General features: G+C 38.3%; 1 protein-coding gene across 1 annotated transcript in view; it reads left to right on the top strand.

The window, feature by feature from the left end:
• The first annotated feature begins 380 nt into the window (after nucleotides 1-380).
• nckap5l (NCK-associated protein 5-like) overlaps nucleotides 381-25,088 on the top strand; it is a 41,927-nt gene continuing 17,219 nt past the window's right edge. Inside the window, 3 exon segments of the mRNA XM_062053534.1 lie at nucleotides 381-398; nucleotides 2,051-2,135; nucleotides 16,436-16,576. Coding sequence (XP_061909518.1) covers nucleotides 16,436-16,576 — 141 coding nt within the window. The 5' untranslated portion in view covers nucleotides 381-398; nucleotides 2,051-2,135.

Genomic DNA, 25,088 nt, shown 5'->3' with positions numbered 1-25,088 from the left:
CAACACAACCCCCCTCTCCTCTTTACGACCTCAACCAGCAGCTGCAGGGTTAATGTTTAGCAGAAGAGGCAGAGGCAGGAGTTGGGGGGCGGGGGGGCTGGTCCCCAGCTGTTGTAGTAGGCAGGGTCTGCTAGGAAGCCTCCTTCCTCGCTGGTCCTGGAACAATGGGAGACATGGCAGCCTCTGCATACACACGGCGCCCCTGCCCATGGATGAGTCTGTCCTAGCAGCGGCATAGAGGAAACCGGCTTCCTCGCCGCAGCTCTGGAGGGGGAGGAGAGAAATCATTTCATCAGAGAAATGTAAGGCTGCTGTCTCTCTCTCTTGTTGCTGCCTTAATTCCGTGCTGCCAGGAGGAGAGCTCTGCTGACTAGATGACAGAGAACATTAGCCCCAAGGTGAGCTGCACATTTGGAGCTGCATGGCCACGTTTACCACTGACTCAATTTGAAATAAATCAGAGTAACGCAGCGCTGGGACTTGCTTTGATGGCTGCATGCACGCAGCACTTAGAGCTGGAGCAGCAAGCACATGCTTACTGTTTTGGCCTCAAATATAACGTTGTTATGGCTGCAAAACATTGTAAATCTGACAAGTAGTGGAGGGGTTGCTTTGTAGTGTGTGTGTAAACAAAAACAAAATATACCACCAAAAATTGCAAGTTGACGATGCGCTTCCTCCTGTCTATTTGTCTGTGTGTGTGTGTGTGTGTGTGTGTGTGTGTGTGTGTGTGTGTGTGTGTGTGTGTGTGTGTGTGTGTGTGTGTGTGTGAGAGAGATCTAAGCTTCCTTGTGTGATCGTTCCCTAGTTGTACATGGCAACAACATCCAACCTTTTGGGAAGGCAAGCTCCCTTCCCCCAACTCTGCTCCACCCCCCAAATATTGCTTGTGTACGATTCGTCTTGGTTCACGTCGCCAAACATCAGGCAGGAAGCACTGCCGAGGGAGCCCCGGCAGCCCGATTCTGTCTCCCCCACATTTCCACAGCTCTTTGATGTTCATCACAAACTTAGGCGTGCAGACAATGACGGCGAATGGAGCGCCCGACTTTGGCCTACATTTTCTTCAAGGAACGAATCCCCCAATTTTGTTCGGTTCCCGTCATAGAGGGGGCGGTAGATTTTTTTTTTGTGTGTGGCATTGTTTACATGTGTCGCCTACACACTTTGCCTAAGAAGACGTGTTGGTTGCTCCACATTGGCAAATGGAAGCATGGCGTTTGACATATCCTGACTCGGTCTCACCAAATCCTCAAGAGTGCGACTGAAATGATTTAACTGTTTTTGTATTCCACTCCAGTTTAATATTTTGGTTATTTTACTTGGGCTTGCCCTCATTGCCAATCTCGCCAAACCTCCCTCAATATTTTATCTCCATCCATAGTCAGTGGTGCTATCATCTTGGTGATGTACACGGACCACATATCAGGGCCTTCTTTTTGTGCAGTACACCAGGTGTAGCAAGAAGCCGTGCTCTATAAAGACTCTGACCGGGTGGACAGATGCTCCACACCTCTAATCCCATTTCAGTTTGACATGATCTCCAAGGATCAGGCACCGCTCGCCACTCGACGGCTATTGCGAATGAGGAGTTAAGGCGCTAGCTTGACGCCTAAAGAAATCAGCGCTGATGGGGCTGAACTGCTGCAGCAGACACGGCGTCCCATTTAAGAAGTTTAGCGGGCCAAAAGGTTAAAATCACACATAAGTGAAAACATCAGAAAAAGGACACAAAAGAAGATCTTATCTTTTACGCAGCTGAATTATTCATCCACCTTTCTTTCATTACGCTTCCCAATGACTCAAGATGAAAGGAGAGAGGAGGAGCGCTGGAGGGGGATGCGGAGGATGCGGAGGAGAGGGGGCTTGTGGTCTCGGCCTGGCTGGCGTCTGCTGAGCGCCGCCGTCTCCAGAGGGCGGTGGGTTTTCTCTCCTCCCGGTGTCCTTCTCACTCACCTCTACTCAGTATATCCTAATAAAGGACATGTCAGGATGTCACGCGACTAAAATATCGATGGTCTTAAGTGTCGTCTTTTCCTTTCTTCATCAGTTCCTTGGTTTTGTCTTTGGGAGACCGGGGTGCCTGATGGCAGTGTGAATCCTCTTCAGGGGTCAAACAAGAGGTGAAACCACAGGTGAGTGAAAACATGTCAAATAATATCCTTCACAAAGCAGTTACATGAATGTATTTAAGGCCATTTTTATCTTCCATTTATCAGACTATTGTTTTCTGTATTGATCACTTATTGATTGTGTCCAGAGAAGGTAATCCATGATAGAATGTATGGTCATGAAATTATGAATATGTAAATATGAATACCTAGCTGTGTTTTCTTTGTTGTCTGCAAATATGTTCCAAAGGGTCCATTGAAAACCAAATAGAAAAATTTTCAAAACACTTTTTATAATAATTCTAGAGTTACATGTAGAAAACAATGCAACACATGAAAGACACAAGAAATGGATAAATAAAACGAACGCCAGCTCCATGCTTTTCTACAAATGCACGTACTGGCACTCTTTATATTCAAGAACATTGTTTGTGTTCGCACACGGCTTTGTTTACTGATTAAATTAACACACGTAGGCATGGACACCTTTTACTTTAGAACACATACAGTACCAATTCCTGATACCAAGAATGGATAGCGGTATTCAACGGTACCGATTTTAATTGGTAGCTGTGACAGGTGTGCTGTTAAGTTGCAAAGCGTGTTTTCTTTCACTTTTGAGTTTAATTTTCAAGTATTATGTTAAACCGTATTAGAATTTGCATGCAGTTGCAATTCCAAGACATTAGATGGCAGGTGTGTATAGGCTGAGGGTCGACAACCCGCGGCTTAGAGTCGTAGTTTGTTTACATGTACAACGTGTCTACGAGTTCAAGATGTTAAGTGCTCTGAGACATGGCCAGAGTAAAGAAGGCTGAAAATGACCATCACTGAATTAAGATTTAGAAGTTAAGACTGGACAAGATTACATGATTTTCATGTTTTTGGAATGTGGGAGTACCCGAAATTAACACAAAGCAAGATCATGCAAACTCCACACAGAGATATCCAAATGGAGATCCAAGCAGTCCATCTTCTGAATGTACAGCTAACTCCTAACTCGGAAGTCGGCAACCCACGGCTCTAGAGCCGCTTTAGCGCCGCCCTATCAACAATTAAAAAGTTGTGACGCTGTTATAGAAAGACATGTTTTATGCCACTTCTTCTTTGTCTCAGTTTGTCCACCAAACTTTTTATGCTGCATGTGAATGCACAAATGTGAGCTTTGTTGATGTTATTGACTTGTTGGAGTGCTAATCAGGCATATTTGGTTACTGCATAACTGCAAGCTATTTGATGCTAACATGCTATTTAGACTAGTTGCATGTACATATTACATCATTATGCCTCATTTGTAGGTATATTTGAGCTCATTTAATTTTCTTTACTCATGTTCTCTGTGTATTTAATTTATATTAGCATGTCTCATGACATATTTTGTAATTGTAATATTGGCTGCCTTTCTTATAGTTGTTAGTGTGCCGGTATAGACCACAGCAAACTTTACCCAGCTTGCAAAGATTGTAGTAAATCCATTAGAAGAAGACAGCCTGCCGTTTCCTTTAACTTGGACACACACACATCTATGCCTTTGGTCATTCCAAGCCAGTTATTTCCAGGAGTTATCTCGTCCTCTGAGAAGCCTCTGTTTCACTAATGTTTTTCAATGTTGTAAAAATGTGTAGAATACAGTAAATATTACACGTCAACATTTTTGTCAGAGAAGATTTGCGTCAGCCTGCGACACAGTCATTTTGATAGTAGGCTATTATAGCTAATATAGACACTTGCATAATGTGTTTCCTTCATTAGACTTGGACTTAGACTTATAAGACTTATATAAAGCTTTTAATTTTTTGCGGCTCCAGACAGATTTTTTTTTTAAATTTTTGGTCCAATATGGCTCTTTCAACATTCTGGGTTGCCGACCCCTAGTATAGGCAATGTTGTCTGTATTGATTGATTGATTGAGACTTTTATTAGTAGGTTGCACAGTGAAGTACATATTCCGTACAATTGACCACTAAATGGTAACACCCGAATATGTTTTTCAACTTGTTTAAGTCGGGGTCCACTTAAATTGATTCATGATACAGATATATACTATCATATATACTATCATCATAATACAGTCATCACATAAGATAATCACATTGAATTATTTACATTATTTACAATCAGGGGTGTGGAGGGGGGGGGGGATATGGACATCAAGTAGTGGACATAGAGAGAGAGAGAGAGAGAGAGAGATCTGAAGGCATAAGAAAAAGAAAAAGTATCTGCATTTGATTGTTTACATGTGATTATTAGCAATCCAGGGAGGGTGTTAGTTTAGGGTTGTAGCTGCCTGGAGGTGAACTTTTATTGCGGTTTTGAAGGAGGATAGAGATGCCCTTTCTTTTATACCTGTTGGGAGCGCATTCCACATTGATGTGGCATAGAAAGAGAATGAGTTAAGACCTTTGTTAGTTCGGAATCTGGGTTTAACGTGGTTAGTGGAGCACCCCCTGGTGTTGTGGTTATGGCGGTCATTTACGTTAAGGAAGTAGTTTGACATGTACTTTGGTATCAGGGAGGTGTAGCGGATTTTATAGACTCGGCTCAGTGCAAGTTGTTTAACTCTGTCCTCCACCTTGAGCCAGCCCACTTTAGAGAAGTGGGTAGGAGTGAGGTGGGATCTGGGGTGGAGGTCTAGAAGTAACCTGACTAGCTTGTTCTGAGATGTTTGGAGTTTAGATTTGAGGGTTTTGGAGGTGCTAGGGTACCAGGAGGTGCATGCGTAATCGAAAAAGGGTTGAACGAGAGTTCCCGCCAGAATCCTCAAGGTGCTTTTGTTGACCAGAGAGGAAATTCTGTAGAGAAATCTTGTTCGTTGGTTAACCTTTTTGATTACCTTGGTTGCCATTTTATCACAGGAAAGGTTAGCCTCTAGAATGGAACCTAGGTAGGTGACCTCATCTTTCCTGGTGATAACAATGTCACCTACTTTTATGGTGAAGTCATTGACTTTCTTAAGTTTGATGTGGGACCCAAACAGGATGGATTCTGTTTTACCCAAGTGTATGGATAGCCTTAGTAGTGCCTTAGTCTGTAAGTAGTGTATGTAGTGCCTTAGTCTGTAAGTAGTTTATGCCATTCAATTCAATATGCCAGTCTTGTGGTTTGTTGAGCCTTACTAAGTGCTTATACTGTAAGAATTGTACTTATTACACATTGGCTGTTTAATTGTTCCATTTTTCTTAGTTGTCGTTTTTTTTAAACTAAATTTGGAGGTGTTGAAATTGGCAATTAAAATCGCTAATGCTAATCTTTAGCATGTGTATGGCAAATCCAGTGTAAATTAGCATACAGCAAGCACCTTTTGAAAAGTAGGGCCTCACTTTTGAGTGTCTTTTTCTTGCTTTATTGGCATGGACAATTATGACTTTACTTAGAAGCAGTCCGGCTGAGTCCGCACTGAGTGCTTGACTGCTTGTTTCCCAGCCCAGGGCTTAGGCCGGTGCAGCGTCTGCAACCGAATGTGACATTACATGCAATACAGGTATCGAAATATGGCAGCATTTGATTTCACCTGAATATGTAACTAGTAGTACAGACAGACTTTGGTGGGTACTTATAAAGGTACTGTATTCAGTACTCATCTCTATGCACAAGCTAAACCGCTTTGCTATGTACAAAACTATGGAGGACAGCCATTAAGTGCCACATTACTTTTGATTGTTTGGCCAGACCTACCGTAGCAGTGTGGTGCGTTCAAAGGGCAAAATGAACTGTAGGATTTTCGATGAATTTGATTGGGCTATTACTGTATGCTACAACTTAACTGAACTCCACAGAATTTAATGAAAGTGTAGGGTAGCATCAATTAAGAGAGCAGTTTGTGGACAACACCTGTATATCTAGTAGGGATGTAACGATTAACGGTAAAATGATAAACCGAGGCAAAACTTTCCACGGGTAGTCTTACCATTTTTAAATAAAATGATCGTAAAACCGTAATTGATAACACTTTGATAAACTCAAGGACCGGTGACACTAATTGTTTACTGGAGAAGCAAGAGAGCACTAGCTAGCTTAAATGCTAAGATAAATAGAAAAGACATTAACTTATTTTCCCGTTAAAACTTAGACAAACTTTATTGATCTAGACCAGGGGTCCCCAAATTATGGCCCGCGGTCCCGCCAGCATCCAAAATCCGGCATGAATTGATTACGTGGACCCCGACTTAAACAAGTTGAAAAACTTATTTGGGTGCTACCATTTAGTGGTCAATTGTACGGAATATGTACTGAACTGTGCAATCTACGAATAAAAGTTTCAATCAATCAATCAAACCAAGTTAAAAATCAATCAATCAATCAATGTTTATTTATATAGCCCTAAATCACAAGTGTCTCAAAGGGCTGTACAAGCCACAACGACATCCTCGGTACAGAGCCCACATACGGCATAAGTTTTTTTTTTTTTTTTTTTTTTAATATTTTTTTTAATCTGTCCTTTCTAATCCATTTTCTACCGCTTGTTACTCTTGGTGTCTCCTAGCTGCTCAGGCAAATCATATTGTCTAAAAATGCATTTTCCCATCCATAAAGTGACATCTTCGCACTCGCGCGGCAGTGTCGAGCGAGCGGCAAGTGTGCGCTCTTTTGGTCAATTAGTGGGCAAGGAATATATATATATATATATATATATATATATATATATATATATATATATATATATATATATATATATATATATATATATATATATATATATATATATATATATATATATATATATACTGTGTATAGCCCCCGGCCTAATTTTTTTAACCCAATGCAGCAAAAACTTTGGGGACCCCTGATCTAGACAGAGAGATTAATAGATACTCAAATCAACAGGAAGTGACACACCTAATGTGTGTTTTTTCTTAATAGTTATAAATACACTAAAACATTTACAAATTCAAATGAAAGCAGGTAAACATATTCAAACACTGAAATAAAAATATTATGGCTCTTAAATAGAAAGTATGAATATACTTTCTTTTGCCAAGAAAGTATATTGTGTGGCTATTTATTTATTGTATACATTTAAAACAAATAAAACTTGAGTTATAAGTGTTTGAGTACTTTTTGATCACATTCAACAATACTGTGATAATAATCATAACTGTAATCATTTTGGTGATACTAACCGTGATATGAAATGTTCATATCGTTACATCCCTAATACCTTGCAGGTCTGTTTTTCCTTGACAGAGGTGCACTTGGTTTGATATTGTCAACTACACTTATGTTTTTTTCTCAAGACAATGAGACAGTGATGACAAGAAACGATGTGTTGTCTGGTCTTCGTCATCAGACATGTTGCAAGATGAATTGGGAAAAAAATGGCGTTCTGTGTCGGTGACACACAACCATGAAAAGTTAAACTGCCCTTTTGCGGTCTGTCGCTGCTGGCTAACTGGATTTTAAAGGACTCTTTGCTGCTGTTTTACGGTGCATGTTAGTCTTGCTCTGGTGTCAAGTTGCACTTAGTTTGTCTGAGGATGAATGCACTTCAGCATTCTGGGTGCTCACATTCTTCATGTGCAGGTATCCATTATACTCATTTTAGGACGAACAAAAGCAGCACATGCTCACTTGGCTCAGAGGTAAACACACGATCTGCTCTGCTTTGTTAAGTGGTTGCAAGGTGATGCTGTGAACGCGACGCCTCGTCGCTCTTTGTTTACATTTGGCTTTTTTTTTTACATCAGCAAAGCTTTGTGTGCTGTTTGACCTTGCTCTTATCCGATTTCTATTATTGTTTTTTTCCCCCTTTCATTATCGGCCACAGCCCTTGTTTGTGTTATCATTTTTATACTTTCATTTTACAAGGACGTGAGCTTGTTGTTAGTGGATACAATACCCCTAAATAAGATGACACACTCAATTGTCAGAGAGAGAATGGCACTTGGGTGTCACAGCGGTGAGGTCACCAGTGAGGCCACGAGTGATGCTGACATGCTGCTAGCATTAACACGTCTCTTTTCCTTGTAACACCAGCAGCTGTGAGTCAGTCAGTCGAGCGCAGTGAAAGGTCCTTTGTGGCACTGTGAGGGCGCTCTCAGTCCAGTGCTACCTTACCTGTGTGAAGTTGCCCTCCCACCCTCCTTGTCCAAATCTCTCCAAATTGTCCCAATCGTTTGTGCTGCAAAAATTTGAGTTTGTGCCATTACGGTTTTTATGCACACACACGCACGCACGCACGCACGCACGCACGCACGCACGCACACACACACACACACACACACACACACACACACACACACACACACACACACACACACACACACACACACACACACACACACACACACACCTTGTCCAAATCACCCAAAACTTGTTCCATCCTTTTGTTCTACGTTTGTGATGCAAACATGTTTTGTCTATTATAGTTATTAAGTTGTTAATGTATTCATAACCAGCCAGCAAACACACATAGCTAACTTACAGTTGTGTAGATGTCACGGTGACTCTCCTGCTGATGGCATCATATAGCGTCAAAAATAAAATGTGTCCTCTTCACTTTCTCCTCTGTGTTCACATATTACAATGTTGAACACATTAAATCCACACTTCTTTGTTTGGTTCCGCCGGTGAGGAAATTAACTTTCTTGTCTGACAAGGAAAGGCATCTGATTGGCTCTACTTCGTAGCTAACCCCCACCCTTGTCATATTTGACGCTATTAAATAACTATGATTGAATATATTCCCAATTTATCCCACTCATCTACAAGATTAAATCAAACATGATTGGATTTTGTTTTTGACAACATTTTCGTCTTGTTTTCATTCGTCAACACTGGTTTATTGAGGGCTGAGGGGAGGGGTGTGTGTGAGCGGACTCGCGGAACCTGACACAGCTGAGGGACAGAGATGAGGGATGATGATACTAATGTATCGTGTACATTTTTCAGCTGATTTCTCCGCTACTGCCAATAATTCTGTCAACTTGTACTTTATTACTGTTGTGTGCATATTAAAATGTACTTTCCCAACTTCAAAAATGTTGATGTGAAGGGCAAGACATTTATTAGAGGGGGCTCTGCCCCCTCTTGTCCCTTATGGAAAGCCGTCCTTGGCCCAACCATGTCAAAAGCTCCCCAAACTTGTCTCATTCGTTTGTGTTACGTTTGTACTGGTTTGTGCTGCAAAAAGTTTGGTCTAACTATACTTTTCAAGTTATTAATGAATTAGGATTCATAACCACTCCCCCCACTTTCTCAAAACCTCCTCAAACCAGTCCCAATCGTTTGTGCTGGTTTGTGCTGCAAAACTTTCTATATTGGCTTAAAAGAGTGTAAAGGTGATTAAAAGGTGTTATTTCATGTCTAGAGGGCTCCTTATAATGTTGAAAAATGTATTTAGAAGATAATAAACAGTGTTTTAGGCTCTAGCTATGACAATGATCCATTTATGAGTGATTCCTACTTTGCAGAAATTCATTTATTGTGGTCATGTCTGGAACCAATTAATAGCGATAAATGAAGGATTACTGTAGTAGACAAATGCAAAGACTACTATCTACTCTTCATTTAAATCCTTTGCTTTTTGCCTTGATGTTCTCTTATGTCTAGGGAATTGTTCCCTTGAGTTTGTAAACATGAACAAAAACAAGAAAAACTATTTAAAAAAAAAAAAAATTGATCTAATCACTCTAGTATCGATCATATACTGATACTACCCTTGGTGTCGACACCACCAATTTATGGATCGATCCGCCCTCCTCTTATGTACATATCGTGTACTGACTGTGACAATGCTGACACATCAACAGTTGTTATATTATCCTCTCTCTAACTCTTATTAATATACTTGTTAATTTCCTGTTAATATCTGCTTACTTCCTAACGTGCTTCCATCTACACTTCTTAAGCTTTATTACGCACTTATTTTTTCTGTTGTTTCTAACCAGTGTAGTGATTAGCTTAGCTATTAAAATGCCTGCCCCTGGCTTACTCTGTGTAATACGTTTAGCCTCGTCCTCCAATGATAATGATACTTGAGATACAAAGAAATGCAGGTTTTTTTTGCCCGCAATGGGGTGGAGTGTATAGAGACACAAATAGGTGCTAGCTGCTTGTCATCCAGGGGACTAAGAATTAATAATTTTTGTTACGTTTGCGCATTGTCACGGTAGTTGTGACCCCAAGATGTGGAAACAGGAGACGGCGTGTAGGCAGGAATGATTTTTAACTGTAGCAAACGTAAATACAGTGCAGCAAGGAAGTGCACGTGAAGCATAATCCCAAGGAACAGCAAGGCAAAACAAATCCATATATCACACACATGCAGCATAAACCGTTTTGCAATGATCCGGCACCAACTGGGAAGCGAGGCTGGCATATGAAGTCCTCCGATTATCAGCAGCCGGTAAGTGTTCTGATCATTAACCAGAGGCAGGTGTACTCAATCAGTGCGTCATACTGACTGACAGGGCAGGAGAAGGGCACAGGAAGTGTTAAAAAATGAGGAAGGAGCACTGAGACTAACTAAACTCAAAAGGCACAGGAAAAGTACACATAAAGTCTGACCTGTGGAGGCAGGTCATGACAGTTTTAGCCAGAGGGAATCTGCGTTTGTGATCGACATTAAAAATCATTCATGTGCAATGGCGATCACACTCTTTTTCATGAAAATCGGCTGATACTGATCGTGGCAGCTGGATCGGCACATCCCTAATAACTAGTGGGGAAGAACAATCTTGTAAATTTTATTGCGTGCATAAGCAAGCATTCTATAGGCTTTGCCTTTGAGGATTATTTTTCATGGGAGGAAAGATTGCATTGATTGCTGACGCATCTACTGTAGTTCTTAGCATTGCATGAGCAATCATGTCCTTGCCCAGCCCAACTCTGTCAATCTGCTCTGAAGTGTGTCGTTCTTTAGTGTGGTATGGAGTTTTCGCACTAGTCAGATGAACAGTGTTCAGTAAGCACAGTGATGTCAGACATATAGGTCACTTAAAAACATGATTTATTAAGACCTACTGCATGAATCCGGTCTATTATTAGCGTATTATTATATAGAAAAGTTATTCTCAATTTTTGGTATGTGTACCACTGGTGGTACACGGGCGGCATTTCGTAGTTTGCCAGAGAAGTCTGTAAATATGTATTGTATATGGGGTATCATTGTTGGTGATGTTTGTGCATTGTGTGTAATGTTAAAGTGGTAAATAATATACTTCTTAAATAATGAATACTTGGACCTACTACACTACTGTATTACAGTGTTGGTCACTATGGTGGTACTTAGAGAGCCAAGTGTTTTCTGATGTGGTACTTGGTGAAAAAAGGTTAAGAACCACTGACATAGAGGAAAATATCTCAGTTTGAAGACAATCAGCTGGTAGATCAACCACCCATCAACTAGTCCTGTTAAATTATCTGCTAATTATCTGCTTGTTAATGACATCTGCTAAAGCCGTAACAAGAACCTGGATGCAGATTATCTCTGTGTGATGTGTGACTATTTTAAAACAATTTGTAGTTTTGTTTGAAGCTTATCATGTGTTGTTTGCTCATGAAAGCAAACCGCAGCAGCTGCGGTAGCAAAGTTCAACATATATTTAGCATCCCTTTTGTTGTCTTTTGTGCATGCCCATCCATCCATCCATTTTCTACCGCTTGTCCCTTTTGGGGTTGCGGGGGGTGCTGGAGCCTATCTCAGCTGCATTCGGGCGGAAGGCGGGCTACACCCTGGACAAGTCACCACCTCATCGCAGGGCCAACACAGATAGACAGACAACATTCACATTCACATTCGCACAATAGGGCCAATTTAGTGTTGCCAATCAACCTGTGCATGCTATAATTTTTATGTAAGCTTCATTATGTGTCCGTGTGGGGAAACGCTTCTCTAAACTCTAAGTAGGGTTCTGTTAACCAGAGTGAAATAATAGCTAATGTCTTCTTTGCTTGAGAATGGATCCAACACACGTTGTATCTCTTCTGTAGTAGGACTGTGCTCGATGAGAAACTGACACTGTCGTTAGCACTCAGGTCTGCCAGTGGGGGTTACCAGCAGTCTTCAATAATCTTCCTGTAAACACTCTGCAAACAGCTCCGGTTGCACAATGGAACTGTTGGACGCCTCTTCAGAAAACTTTGTGCTTGCATGTATGGCCGGGATAGCAAGTGATCTCTAACATGCTTAACATACTTTTTAAACAGCATTAACAGTGCATGTGTTTGGAATTATCAAACACAGACTTGGTCCTGCAGACCATTTATGGCAGTCAAATGAATGATCTTGCACGTACGCATATACGCTACACATATGTCACCTCTACTGGAGGTGAACTCTTCCATGTAATGCCTTGCTATTTTTTTTACAAGACCATGAAGTAATCATTAATGACAAAGACTATTCCATCTAGTGACACCATTAGGTTCATATGTGTGGTTTCTCAAGAAAGCTGAAGTGTTGCTATAAAATGTAGTGCTGATATTTCAGGCATGCTCAATAATATTACCAGTGATGCAACTGCTATTAAAAGATCCATGTGTTGTATTATCACTGTAAGAGTGTAAGAATGTGCTACTGTCAGTGTCAGTAGGTAGAAAAGGCGTGCCAAACTTGTTTTAAATGAGGGCCACATCGCAGTTATGGCTGCCCTCAAAGGGCCGCTTCTAACAGAGGATAATATATGAAGATTATTGTGTAAGGATTTGCCTAATTAGACAATATCCTTGCCTATGCATTTGATATGTTTTTTTTTAACATACACTGTAAAAAAAAGAAAAAAAGATTGTAGATTTTTTTAAAAAATGGTGGTTTTCACAGTACACTCCTGTAAAATGAAAAACTGTACCGTTGTTTCTTACGGTAAAATGTTGGCAACTGAGCTGCCAGTTTTTTACCGTAAAATCAACGGTTGGTGTTACAGTGTAGTCCTGTAAATGGAGAAACGGCACCACAGTTTTTATTTTTTAACGGTAAAGTTCTTACAACTGAGCTGCCAGTTTTTAATCAACTCAACAATCGTTGTCATCTTTACAGTGTTCAATTTTAATGGATACCTTGCTTTTAAATCATCTATCATCCATCCAGCCAAACATATTTTTATTTATTTATTTAAAAAAATGTTTGGAATACACATATGGTAATATAATATTTGTTGCAATATTAGATAATATCAAAGTGTATTTAATGCAGTACATGCAATTTAATGTGTGGAAATAGAACATACACATTTAGTAAGAAAATATATTGCATATTATTGACGCATATTATTTCCAGGCTTTCGCAGGCCATATCAATTGATAGCAGGCTTTGAGTTTGACACCTATGCGGTAAAGGCTGCCTTTTATTTTTTTAGATTTTATAGGAATCGCTACCTCGGGATGTGAATGTAATGTCGAAGGTACTGAGATGCTTTGCAATGAACTCTGGCTTTTAATGTATGTTTTGTAATCAAACATTAATTTAAATGACGTGGAAGGATAGTCGTGAAACATAGTGAAATATATTGATATAATCATGAACAGTAGCCCTCGCGGCTTGCACCAGAAAGTGAGTGCATTGCCATGCTTTCACTGTAAATAAAACTGACAAGAGTGGGGGAAGAGTATTCAATGTGCTCAAAAGCACAGAGATTAGAGATTGAAGATTGGACTATAGAGTGATGAAAACAGTCATGTGGTCTGATGAGTCCAGATTGACCTAGCTTGTTTCATTTGCTCACATCTAGGTCCAGGAATGTGCTCCAAATTAAGTCGAATGACTACTAGAATACACTCAATAGATCATGTTCTTCCATCAATGCATCTTTTTCTTCCACAATGGCCTGGATAAATTGTAAGTGGCAATACCAGGATTCGCTGTTGTTTAAGAGTGCTGCAGGAAAAATGACACAGCTATATAATTTATAGAAGACTGTGGCCAAAAATTCTAATCATTAATATATGTTGTGACTAGGGATGGGGATAATGAACAATTTATTGACAAAGTGATTGTTCAGTAATATCAATTGTGTGGAATTGAGGCAAAATGGGGTTTACTCTGTAAGCAATCTTACAACAAGTCAGGAATCGACTCGATTTCAATTTTTGGGTTGAGAATTTTAATTTATAAATCAATTCATCGTTCAACACGATTTTCGAGTTCTTTTAAAAAAATTAAAAAAAAAATCTTGACAACCATGAATTGATTTTAGAATTAGAATAACTAACAATAGCGATTTGTATGTGAATCAATTTTTTTAGCCTCCCGACTAAGTGGTTGCAACCAGCAAGGGTAATTTCAGCTAAAATAAAACTTCAAGGGTGTGCAAGGCCACTTTCAGACAATTTGTACATTAAAGATGGTAAAACCAAACCCATGTACCGGTAGTTCAATAAACAAGGCGTGTCAGAAACATTTCAGGACTGTTGATATTCATTGCATTTAGTGCCATTGACACTGAGAGTTCTTGCCACAGAACAAGAATATTAATCATTCCATCTACAAAGAGATCCTGCAGGGTTTGCTTTCTACAATGCGCAAACGACAACGGCGTTGTGGAAGGATCCTGAACAAATCCTTTGAGGAGTGCACAAATTCCTGGCAGACAAGGCTAGAAAAGTGTGTTAGACTCCATTTGAAATGTCTTTGGTGACCTGAGTCCTGGAACTTTTCTGACATTACTCTTGCACTAATATTTGAACAAACATCCACATCTTAGCTTTGCATTTTAAGCAACAAAGCAAGTTAATGTGATCCAGTGGAACCTTGATTGGTTCTTGAACAGGGTTTGTAAATAGAAAACTTTCATATTGAAGCAAATTTCTCCACAAGAAACAATGTAAACATGAATAAAGGTTTCCAGCCTCGACAAAAGTCCATATTTTAGTAAACGTTTGTACAATTTAAAAGCAATATGAAACGCTATCCAGTACTATATGTCAAACAAATATTGATTAAAAAGGGTGATGGATCAACTTTCTATTTAGGAAAAGAGCCAAAATAACAACAACTCGCTGAACTGTCCTTCCTTTGCAGCCGCACTGCTGCCACACAAACACACTGTCACTAGCCCTGTGGTGCACTCACAGTTTGAAATCACAAAACTCTCTAACTTCAACAGCCAGGTCGCTACAATGATTATCAAAAAATAAATAAAATCCACTTTACCTGTTCGCTTAATCTTCTTTGCATGCAGCAGAATAACAGGGCAGCGTAGGGGGAGCAACGCTGTGGATACTTCCTGAATGTTTCATAGCTTGTCCTTGGCTTTCTTTGGACTCATATTGAGCTAGCAAAACTAGAAAAATGCTTTAAAAAGGCTAAATAAAACACTTGAAAAGCACACATTGTAGCACAGTAGCTATCAGCAGATTCAGCTGCCTGCAATGGATGTGCTGGGCACAAAATGGGTGGAAGAAACCTTTGTACACGGAGACAAGATTCTAACAATAAAGCATATTTTTATTCGACCTGTGGCTCGTAAATCAAAAAGTTTGTCCAATGAGGGGTTCACAAATGGAGGTTCCACTGTATCTAATAATATATCTAATTAATGATGTATTCATTTCATTTTTTTAAATATGCCGAGAGACAATCACTTGTTAGCTGTGGAAAGTTGAGTTAAATCCAACACTTTGTGAACAGAGGACTTTAGAACATCCAGAAAGAAATGTATCCGTAAAAAGACAAATAACTTGACAGCCTGCAGGATATTTAGTCAAAGCTTGTGGTGACATTACATTAGCATATACAAACAGTTACAGGCGGCCCAACCAAGAGAGAGACCGTGTGACTTCCTTTTGGCAGTTTATTATTATTCAGAGCTCTTGTTTTGTGTGCCAGCTGTCCAAGTCAGGTTTAACCCGACTAGAAACTGTGCCGCTCCCTGATTGGCCTTCAGCCACAGCATCAGACTCTCCTCATCCGCTCTAATGACTCCTTAAGGTTTGACGTTGGATCTGTGCACACGTGGACTCTCCTACTTCCTCTAGTCTGTCTGATGCCAACCAGCCGGTCAGTCAGTCTGGTGGTTGTGTCGCCCTGAGGACTTTTGTGCTGAGGGATATGTGGCAGTTTGCTCAACGCACAAAGTCCAGTGAGCGTGTCAGACTTAGCTGAATTATTAGTCAGGCTGTGTTGCAGAGGCGATAAAAAAGCATAACATTTTGCTTGTGCGCAGGCACCCTAAAAGTAGTGTGAGATTGAGTGTTGTCAGAGGATCACGATGATAACAACGTCACGCTGTTTGATCTGAAACAGGCCCAAAGTCAGCCTTTGTTTGGGTCTTCTTAGATAACCAAAGTGTTAGCTTTCACTTTATTTCTATTGCTGTCACATGACCGTCTTTGTTGTCCTCATCCTTTTCATATGAGCCCTGCTCTCATTTACATGCACTGTGTTCCAGATGAAAACGATGTCTGACGAGACAGAGCAGAGAATGTGTGACGAGGACTTTTGCTCGGACGAGGAGGGCGAGGAGGCGGACGTGGAGTCTTACTTGGAGGACAACAGCAGCGAGCTTATGGACCGCCTGAAAGAGTTGGAGGTGAGGACTCCGAGATGTGTGAAGGGGGAAGTTTAGCACATTATTATTTGGGTTATATTTAGGGATGTAACGAGTGATCAATAAACCGATAGATCAATTTATATTCCTAAATTTCAAGTAAATCGATCTATGCTTGGCAAGTTTGCCTTCTGGAAGATGAGTATCGATCAGAGATCGTTTTAAAAGGCAATATATTGATATTATCGATACTAGAAAAAGAAAAATATTGTATTAAAGAAAGGCAGACTTTGTATGAAGTTTAGCACTTTTAAATAGACGTTAAAAGTTATTCATGTCTGTTTGCCCGTCTGCGGCGTCATCAAAACAAAAACGGCGGGTATGTACGGTGATCGAGAAATGCACACTCCACAAGACAATATCATTAATTACAACACAAAAATTTCCAGCAACAGCACGATTGTAAAAGCCACAACAAATAAAAAGGACACAACACAATAATATAAAGCCACAACTTAACTTTAAACCACAAAGGATGCGACGGACAAAACGGAAGTGACAGCGGATCAAACGACGGCGACAGAGCAACTTCCTCCCCCGTTGAGAACCGTGTAATGAACATAGTACATTAGTATTATTGAAAAAGTTTAAAAAAAAGTTATTTTTTCGGTGAAAAAGTGATCACCCTTACATTTCCAACTTTGTTCATTACATTCTGAATTTCCCCTCGGGGATTAATAAAGTATTTCTGATTCTGATTCTACCCTCGGCCATTTGGTCCTTATGTCGCTGAAACTTGTTCAATTCAGTTCATTTTACTTCGAACATGCATCCAATACAATTACAATGTAATGCATCACATATTTCCAGTTGTTTCATTACAACATATCCGAACAGAGTTAGGAAGAAGCAGAGCTTAATTAATCCTACCCCTTTTCATATCATAGCAATTTTATTCAATTTCTTTGTTCTCTGTAACAGAACAGTGAGTAAATAAATCCATCCATCCATTTTCTACCACTTGTGAATGTGAGTGTGAATGTTGTCTGTCTATCTGTGTTGGCCCTGCGATGAGGTGGCGACTTGTCCAGGGTGTACCCCGCCTTCCGCCCGATTGTAGCTGAGATAGGCTCCAGCACCCCCCGCGACCCCAAAGGGAATAAGCGGTAGAAAATGGATGGATGTCCTTCTCGGGGTCGCAGAGGTGGCTGGAGCCTATCCCAACTAAATAAATAAATGATATATAAATAAATATACCGTAAGTAAGTAAAAAAATATTAAAAATACAAATAATCATCTCTCTTTTTTTTTTTAATGTTTAAGATATTTATGATAATTGATTGAACAGTCTCCTAAACATGCATCATATTAGTACATTGTTTGATTTTCTTGCTTAATCCATTCCATAATTAAATTTCCCATACTGATATACAAAAGGTTTTAAGTGTTGTACATGCATACAAATGTTTTAAATTAGATTTTCCTCTGAGGTTATATTTCTCCTCTTTATTGAGAATATTTTTTACATTCTTGGGTAGCAGGTTATAGTTTGTTTTGTACATAATTTTAGCTGCTTGCAAATGCACCAAATCATTGAATTTCAATATTTGGGATTCAATAAATAAATGATTTGCATGTTCTCTATATCCAACATTATGAATTATTATAACTGATGTCTTTTGTAACACAGTTAATGAAGTAAGTGTACATTTGTAGTTGTTTCCCCATATTTCTGCACAATAACTCTGATATGGTAACACTAGCGAGCAGTAGAGAATATGGAGTGATTTTTGGTCCAGAACATATTTTGCTTTATTCTTTATTGATGTGTTTCTTGCTACTGTATGTTGTATAATTTTTACATGAGGTTTCCAGTTCATTTTATCATCTATTATTACACCCACAAATGTGTTTTCTTTTACCCTTTCAATGTCTACTCCGTCTATCTGTATTTGTGTTTGTCTTTCCCTTCTACTGTTACCAAATAGCATTATTTTAGTTTTGCATTATTTTAGTTTTACTGAGATTCAAAGATAGTCTGTTTTTGTCAAACCATCTTTTTTAATTTGTTAATTTCTTCGGTTATTATTTGTATTAGCTTCTGTGTGTTCTCTCCTTAATAAACCACAGTTGTATCATCTGCAAATAATACTAAATTTTAAGTCCTTTGTAACTTTACAAATGCCGTTTGTATAAAGATTAAACAATTTTGGTCCTAGTATTAATCCCTGAGGTACGCCACAAGGTGTTTTTAGCTCTGTAGAAGTTTTTTCTCCTATCTTCACGTATTGCTTCCCTGTTGGTTAAGTAGCTTCTTATCCAGTTCAAGACCAAACCTCTGATGCCATACTGTTCTTATTTGTTTATTAAGATATTATGATTGATTGTGTCAAATGCTTTTGTTAAATCCATTAACACTGCAGCAGCACACTGTTTACTATCTATTGCATTGGCAATCTCTTCCGTTATTTTGTTTAAAGGCCTACTGAAATGACATCTTTTTATTTAAACGGGGATAGCAGATCCATTCTATGTGTCATACTTGATCATTTCGCGATATTGCCATATTTTTGCTGAAAGGATTTAGTAGAGAACAACGACGATAAAGTTCGCAACTTTTGGTCGCTGATAAAAAAAAGCCTTGCCTATACCGGAAGTAGCGTGACGTCACAGGAGGAAGGACTCCTCACATTTTCCCATTGTTTTCAATGCAGCGAGAGAGATTTGGACCGAGAAAGCAATGATTACCCCATTAATTTGAGCGAGGATGAAAGATTCGTGGATGAGGAAACTGAGAGTGAAGGACTAGAGAGGCAGTGCAGGACGTATCCTTTTTCGCTCTGACCGTAACTTAGGTACAAGGGTTCAGTGGATTCCACACTTTCTCCTTTTTCTATTGTGGATCACGGATTTGTATTTTAAACCACCTCGGATACTATATCCTCTTGAAAATGAGAGTCGAGAACGCGAAATGGACATTCACAGTGACTTTTATCTCCACGACAATACATCGGCGAAGCTCTTTAGCTACTGAGCTAACGTGATAGCATCGGGCTCAAATTCAGATAGAAACAAAATAAATAAACCTCTGACTGGAAGGATAGACAGAAGATCAACAATACTATTAAACCATGGACCTGTAAATACACGGTTAATAATTTCCAGCTTGGCGAAGCTTAACAATGCTGTTGCTAACGAAGCCATTGAAGCTAACTTAGCTACGGTACGGCGGCGGCGGCGGGCGTTGTAGCTTTCGACGACACCCCGGCCGCCATCAGAGTCGGCAAGAAACATATATTTCCCCAAAGTTACGTACGTGACATGCACATAGCGACACGCACGTACAGGCAAGTGATCAAATGTTTGGAAGCCAAAGCTGTACTCACGGTAGTGCGTCTGCTATCCAGCTCAAACACAACACAACCGATCGCACCTACAACTTTCTTATTTGCAGTCTCCATTGTCCATTAAACAAATTGCAAAAGATTCACCAACACAGATGTCCAGAATACTGTGGAATTTTGCGATGAAAACACAACTGTTCGTATTGGGATACAATGGTGTCCGAATACTTCCGCTTCAACCCTTGACGTCACGCGCATACGTCATCATACCTAGACGTTTTCAACCGGAGGTTTCCCGGGAAATTTAAAATTGCACTTTATAAGTTCACCCGGCCGTATTGGCATGTGTTGCAATGTTAAGATTTCATCATTGATATTTAAACTATCAGACTGCATGGTCGGCAGTAGTGGGTTTCAGTAGGCCTTTAATGCCATTGATGTTGAACTGTTGGCTCTGTATTCGTCCGTGTTAGTTGTCTGTGAGTGTTTCATTTTTATTCATGAATTTCTCCAATCTGTTGTTAAACAGGTTTTCAATAATTTTTGAAAGGTGTGGAAGTAGAGAAACAGTTATGTAGTTTGTAAACTGGTGTTTGTTTCCAGTCTTATAAATTGGTATGACTTTTGTTATTTTCATTTTGTCTGGGAATTTGCCTGTTTGAAATGATAGGTTGCTGATTTAAGGTTAAAGATTCTGAAATCGCTTCAATAAAATGTTTTATCGTTTCCATATCAATTCGGTACAATCAGTTGAGGTCTTGGATTGACATTTTTTCACAATATTGATTACACCTTCGAGAAACATCGATTTGGGATTTCTTATAGTGTCATTTAATTTCTCAATTCACTCGGGATCTGGAATCTTTTCCTCCAGATGTATTCCAATGTTCACAAAGTATTTATTGAAGCTTACAACTACTTTTTTCATATTAACATTTTATTAGTTTCCATCTGAGAAGTATTTAGGATAATCTTTCTTAGCACCATTTTTAATAATGCTATTTAGGATGCCCCATGTTGCCCTCATATTGTTTTTGTTATGGTCCAATAATTGACTGTAATATTCTTTCCTATGTGTTCGTAGTATGCTAGTTAGTTGGGGTGTGGAAAAAAATCGATTCAAATTTGAATCGCGATTTTCACGTTGTGCGATTCAGAATCGATTCTCTTTTTTTTTTTAAATCGATTTATTTATTTATTTTAAATTATTTTCTAATTTATTTATTTATTTTTTTAAATTAATTAATTGAGAAGAGACACAAACACGACACAGAACAAACCAAAAGTAGTGAAACAAAAATGAATATTATCAACAACAGTATCAATATTAGTTACAATTTTAACATAGCAGTGATAAAAAATCCCTCATTGACATTATCATTAGACATTTATAAAAAAAATTAAAAAAAGAATAGTGTCACAGTGGCTTACACTTGCATCACATCTCATAAGCTTGACAACACACTGTGTCCAATATTTTCACAAAGATAAAATAAGTCATATTTTTGGTTCATTTAATAGTTAAAACAAATTTACATTATTGCAATCAGTTGATATTGGTTTACAATTATAAAAGCTTTTTACAAAAATCTACTACTCTGCTTGCATGTCAGCAGACTGGGGTAGATCCTGCTGAAATCCTATGTATTGAATGAATAGAGAATTGTTTTGAATCGGGAAAATATCGTTTTTGAATCGAGAATCGCGTTGAATTGAAAAAAAAAATCGATTTTGAATCTAATCGTGACCCCAAGAATCGAAATTGAATCGAATCATGGGACACCCAAAGATTCACAGCCCTACTAGTTAGCTTGTTCTTATACGCTCTGTACTTGTTTTCTGCCTCCTTTAGATCTTTTGTGTTATAAATATTTTATAAAATGTATTCTTCTTGTTGCAAGCATTTTTCAGTCCTTTTGTCACCCATGGTTGATTATTTGTCTTTTGCTTCTTCCTAATTGTTTCAATGTACAATGTTTGACATAAAGCATAATGACAGTATTAAAAAAAATACCATAAACATAATCTACATATTTTCACTGTATATAGTGTCCCAACTTTGATCTCTTAGCTCATTCTTGAAAGCTTTCATACTTTGTTCAGTGCATATTCTTCGAAACGTCTTTCTGTCATCAATGTTCCTCTTATAGTTTCCGTCATAGATTATAAAAACTGTCAGATGATCACTGATATCGAATATTAGCAGACCACTTGTGGTATTATTACTAAAATCTTTAGTAAAAATATTATCAATAAGTGTGGCGCTGTGTCCTGAGATTCTGCTTGGCTTTGTGATTTTAGGAAATTAACTTAGGCTGTACATTGCGTCTTTAAAGTCATCTATGGACTTTGTTTGGGTTCAAGAGGTCAATTGAAATCTACACATAATAAAGTAATTTTTCACTGATTTCAGTAAAAGTTGCCTTAATTCAATTCTCAAACGTATCAATGTTTGACTTAGGTGATCTATATGTACAACTGATGAGTATGTATTTGCGTTTTTCATGACATTTCAATGGTGATACATTCTAAGATATTCTCAATCGCTATTGGAATATTTTTTACCACTTTGTAGTTTAAGTTCTTCATCACATAGAGCCACTCACCCTCCGTTCTTGTTGGCTCTGTTGATATAGTTTAGTTCAGGGGTCACCAACGCGGTGCCCGCGGGCACCAGGTCGCCCGTAAGGACCAGATGAGTCGCCCGCGGGCCTGTTCTAAAAAAAAATAAAAAAATAAATTTAAATTTTATTTTTATTTTTTATTTTTATTTTTTTTTTAAAATTAAATCTACATAGAAAAACACAAGATACACTTTCAATCAGTGCATCAACCCAAACAACCTCCCCCATGCACACTCATCCACACCCACTCACACAAAAGGGGTTATTTCTTTCTGCTACCAATATTCTGGTTCCCACAACATAGACAACACATCTGCAAGGGACACAGTCCCTGAAGCACTCATGATTGTATAGGCTGCTGGTCCACTAACATTTTCATTAATTACTATTTTTTATGTAATTATTTTTATATTGTTTTACTTTCTTTTTTATCCAAGAAAATGTTTTTTTATTTATTTATCTTATTTTATTTTATTTTTTTAAAAAAGGGCCTTATCTTCAACAGACCAGGTTGTCAATGAAATTAGATTTGTTTAAAGGGTTTTTTAAACTAGGCCCAGTCCAGATAATGTCCAAGTCGGACTCAGCAACACACACCTTCATTCATGTACACAGAAAAAAATTAGGGAACACAACAGATTGCATATAATTTATAAACAAAATTACATTTTCAAAATAAGCATTTATGTACAGTCCAGATTATGTCCAGGTCACTCAAATTAGGGAACACAACAACAGATATCATATAATCTATAAACATAATTATACTTTCAAAATAAGCCTTTGAGGACTTCTCATCTTTTTTTTAATGTTTTTTGGCATCATTATCGTTTTCAACCATGTAACTTTCTAAAGTTAGAAAATACTGAATAAATGTTTTAAAGAAAGTAATACTAAGTGAATATCTGTTTTTGGCCTTAAAAATAAACATTTTACCGAGTACTATAATTAAATTGACTAAATAATGATTGTCAATGAACTCTCCTAAAATAACAGAAACCACATTTGTGTACCACTCAATGTTTAAATACATCTTTGGAACAATTGATGCTTTTAAAGACAGACACATAGCTTCAAGGTTGAGAAGTTTCAGGCCCCCATATTCATACTCTTTGTACAAAACCTTTCTTTTAATCTTTTCTGGTTTGCCGTTCCAGACAAAATCGAAGACCCTCCGCTCATAAATCTTAAAAAAGTTTTGTGATGGAGCTGGTAATGACAAAAACAAATAAATAAATTGAGGAATATTTAACGAGTTGGCAATAGACATTCTACCATACAAGGTTAGGGATTTCCCTTTCCATAATTGCATAATTTTGTCCAGCTTTCTTAGTCGATTATCATAATTTACTGAGCCTAGATCTTCCAGATTTTCTGGGACAACAACACCAAGTATGTTAACTGGTCCATCTGTCCACAAAACAGGCACTTTGCATTCCATTCGAAAGGACGTTCCCTTTAGATTTCCGATCCTTAACATTTTACATTTATCATAATTAAGCTTAAGGCCAGATTGCTGTGAAAATATGTCCAAAAGATTAAGAAGATTCCGCAAACAATGAGGAAAAATCTTATCTTTGTGAATCAGCCTTTTCTGACATGAACTTCATCAAGAACAAACACAGAACACGCCTCACTGATACACATCTGCAAGACTCACTCAGAGTTGCAGTGTCAAGTTACACACCAGAGTACAACACACTAGTTAACAGCATGCAATGCCAGGCTTCCCACTAACTGACAAAGAAACAGATAACAGATTTGGTGTCCAGTTCAAAGTGTGACATGATTTAAAAATTTGAGAGTTTACTTTTGTATTTTACATGAGTTATTATTTGTACAAACATGGTGCAAAGTAATTCATGATTTGTTAAAAAATGTTAGTGGCTAGCTAGTTAAAATGGGATATTGTGATTTCACAAGACTGTCTTAGAAGTGATCATTTGAAAATGTTTAATTTGAAAAATGTGCACTTAGAGAAAATATAAAAATAAAGTGTGGCATATTGATATTTATCTGTTTCTATATATATTTATTGTGAGAAATCATTAAGATGATCAGTGTTTCCACAAAGATAAATATCATTAATTATTAATAATAACAGAGTTAAAGGTAAATTGAGCAAATTGGCTACTTCTGGCAATTTATTTAAGTGTGTATCTAACTGGTAGCCCTTCGCATTAATCAGTACCCAAGAAGTAGCCCTTGGTTTCAAAAAGGTTGGTGACCCCTGGTTTAGTTCATATCTTTCTAGGTCAAAATCCATCCCTTTTTAGCATCTATCCATGTTTTTGAGATAGCGATAACTTTGAAGGGTTCGTTGAATAGTTCCAAATATAGCTTCACGTTATTGTAGTTTGCATACAAACTTCTGCTGTTGAAATGAATAATCGACAGTTTGTTGTGGATTTTAATGTAGTATTGTTCGTCTGTATATTAAAAACAGTTATTCCTGGTATGAAAGAAAAAAATTGTATGGGGATCTATATCCTTATCTAATTCTAAATCCGGACTATTGTGATCTATGCTGCTAAAGGTTTTCAGTTCTATACATTCCTATTCATCCCTTAGAGCAGTGCTTGTCAA

The sequence above is a fragment of the Entelurus aequoreus genome, linkage group LG07 (assembly GCF_033978785.1).
Source record: "Entelurus aequoreus isolate RoL-2023_Sb linkage group LG07, RoL_Eaeq_v1.1, whole genome shotgun sequence".
NCBI classification, from domain to species: Eukaryota; Metazoa; Chordata; class Actinopteri; order Syngnathiformes; family Syngnathidae; genus Entelurus; species Entelurus aequoreus.
Note: the sequence above shows the minus strand (reverse complement) of the source record. Positions and strands in the feature narration are given on the sequence as shown.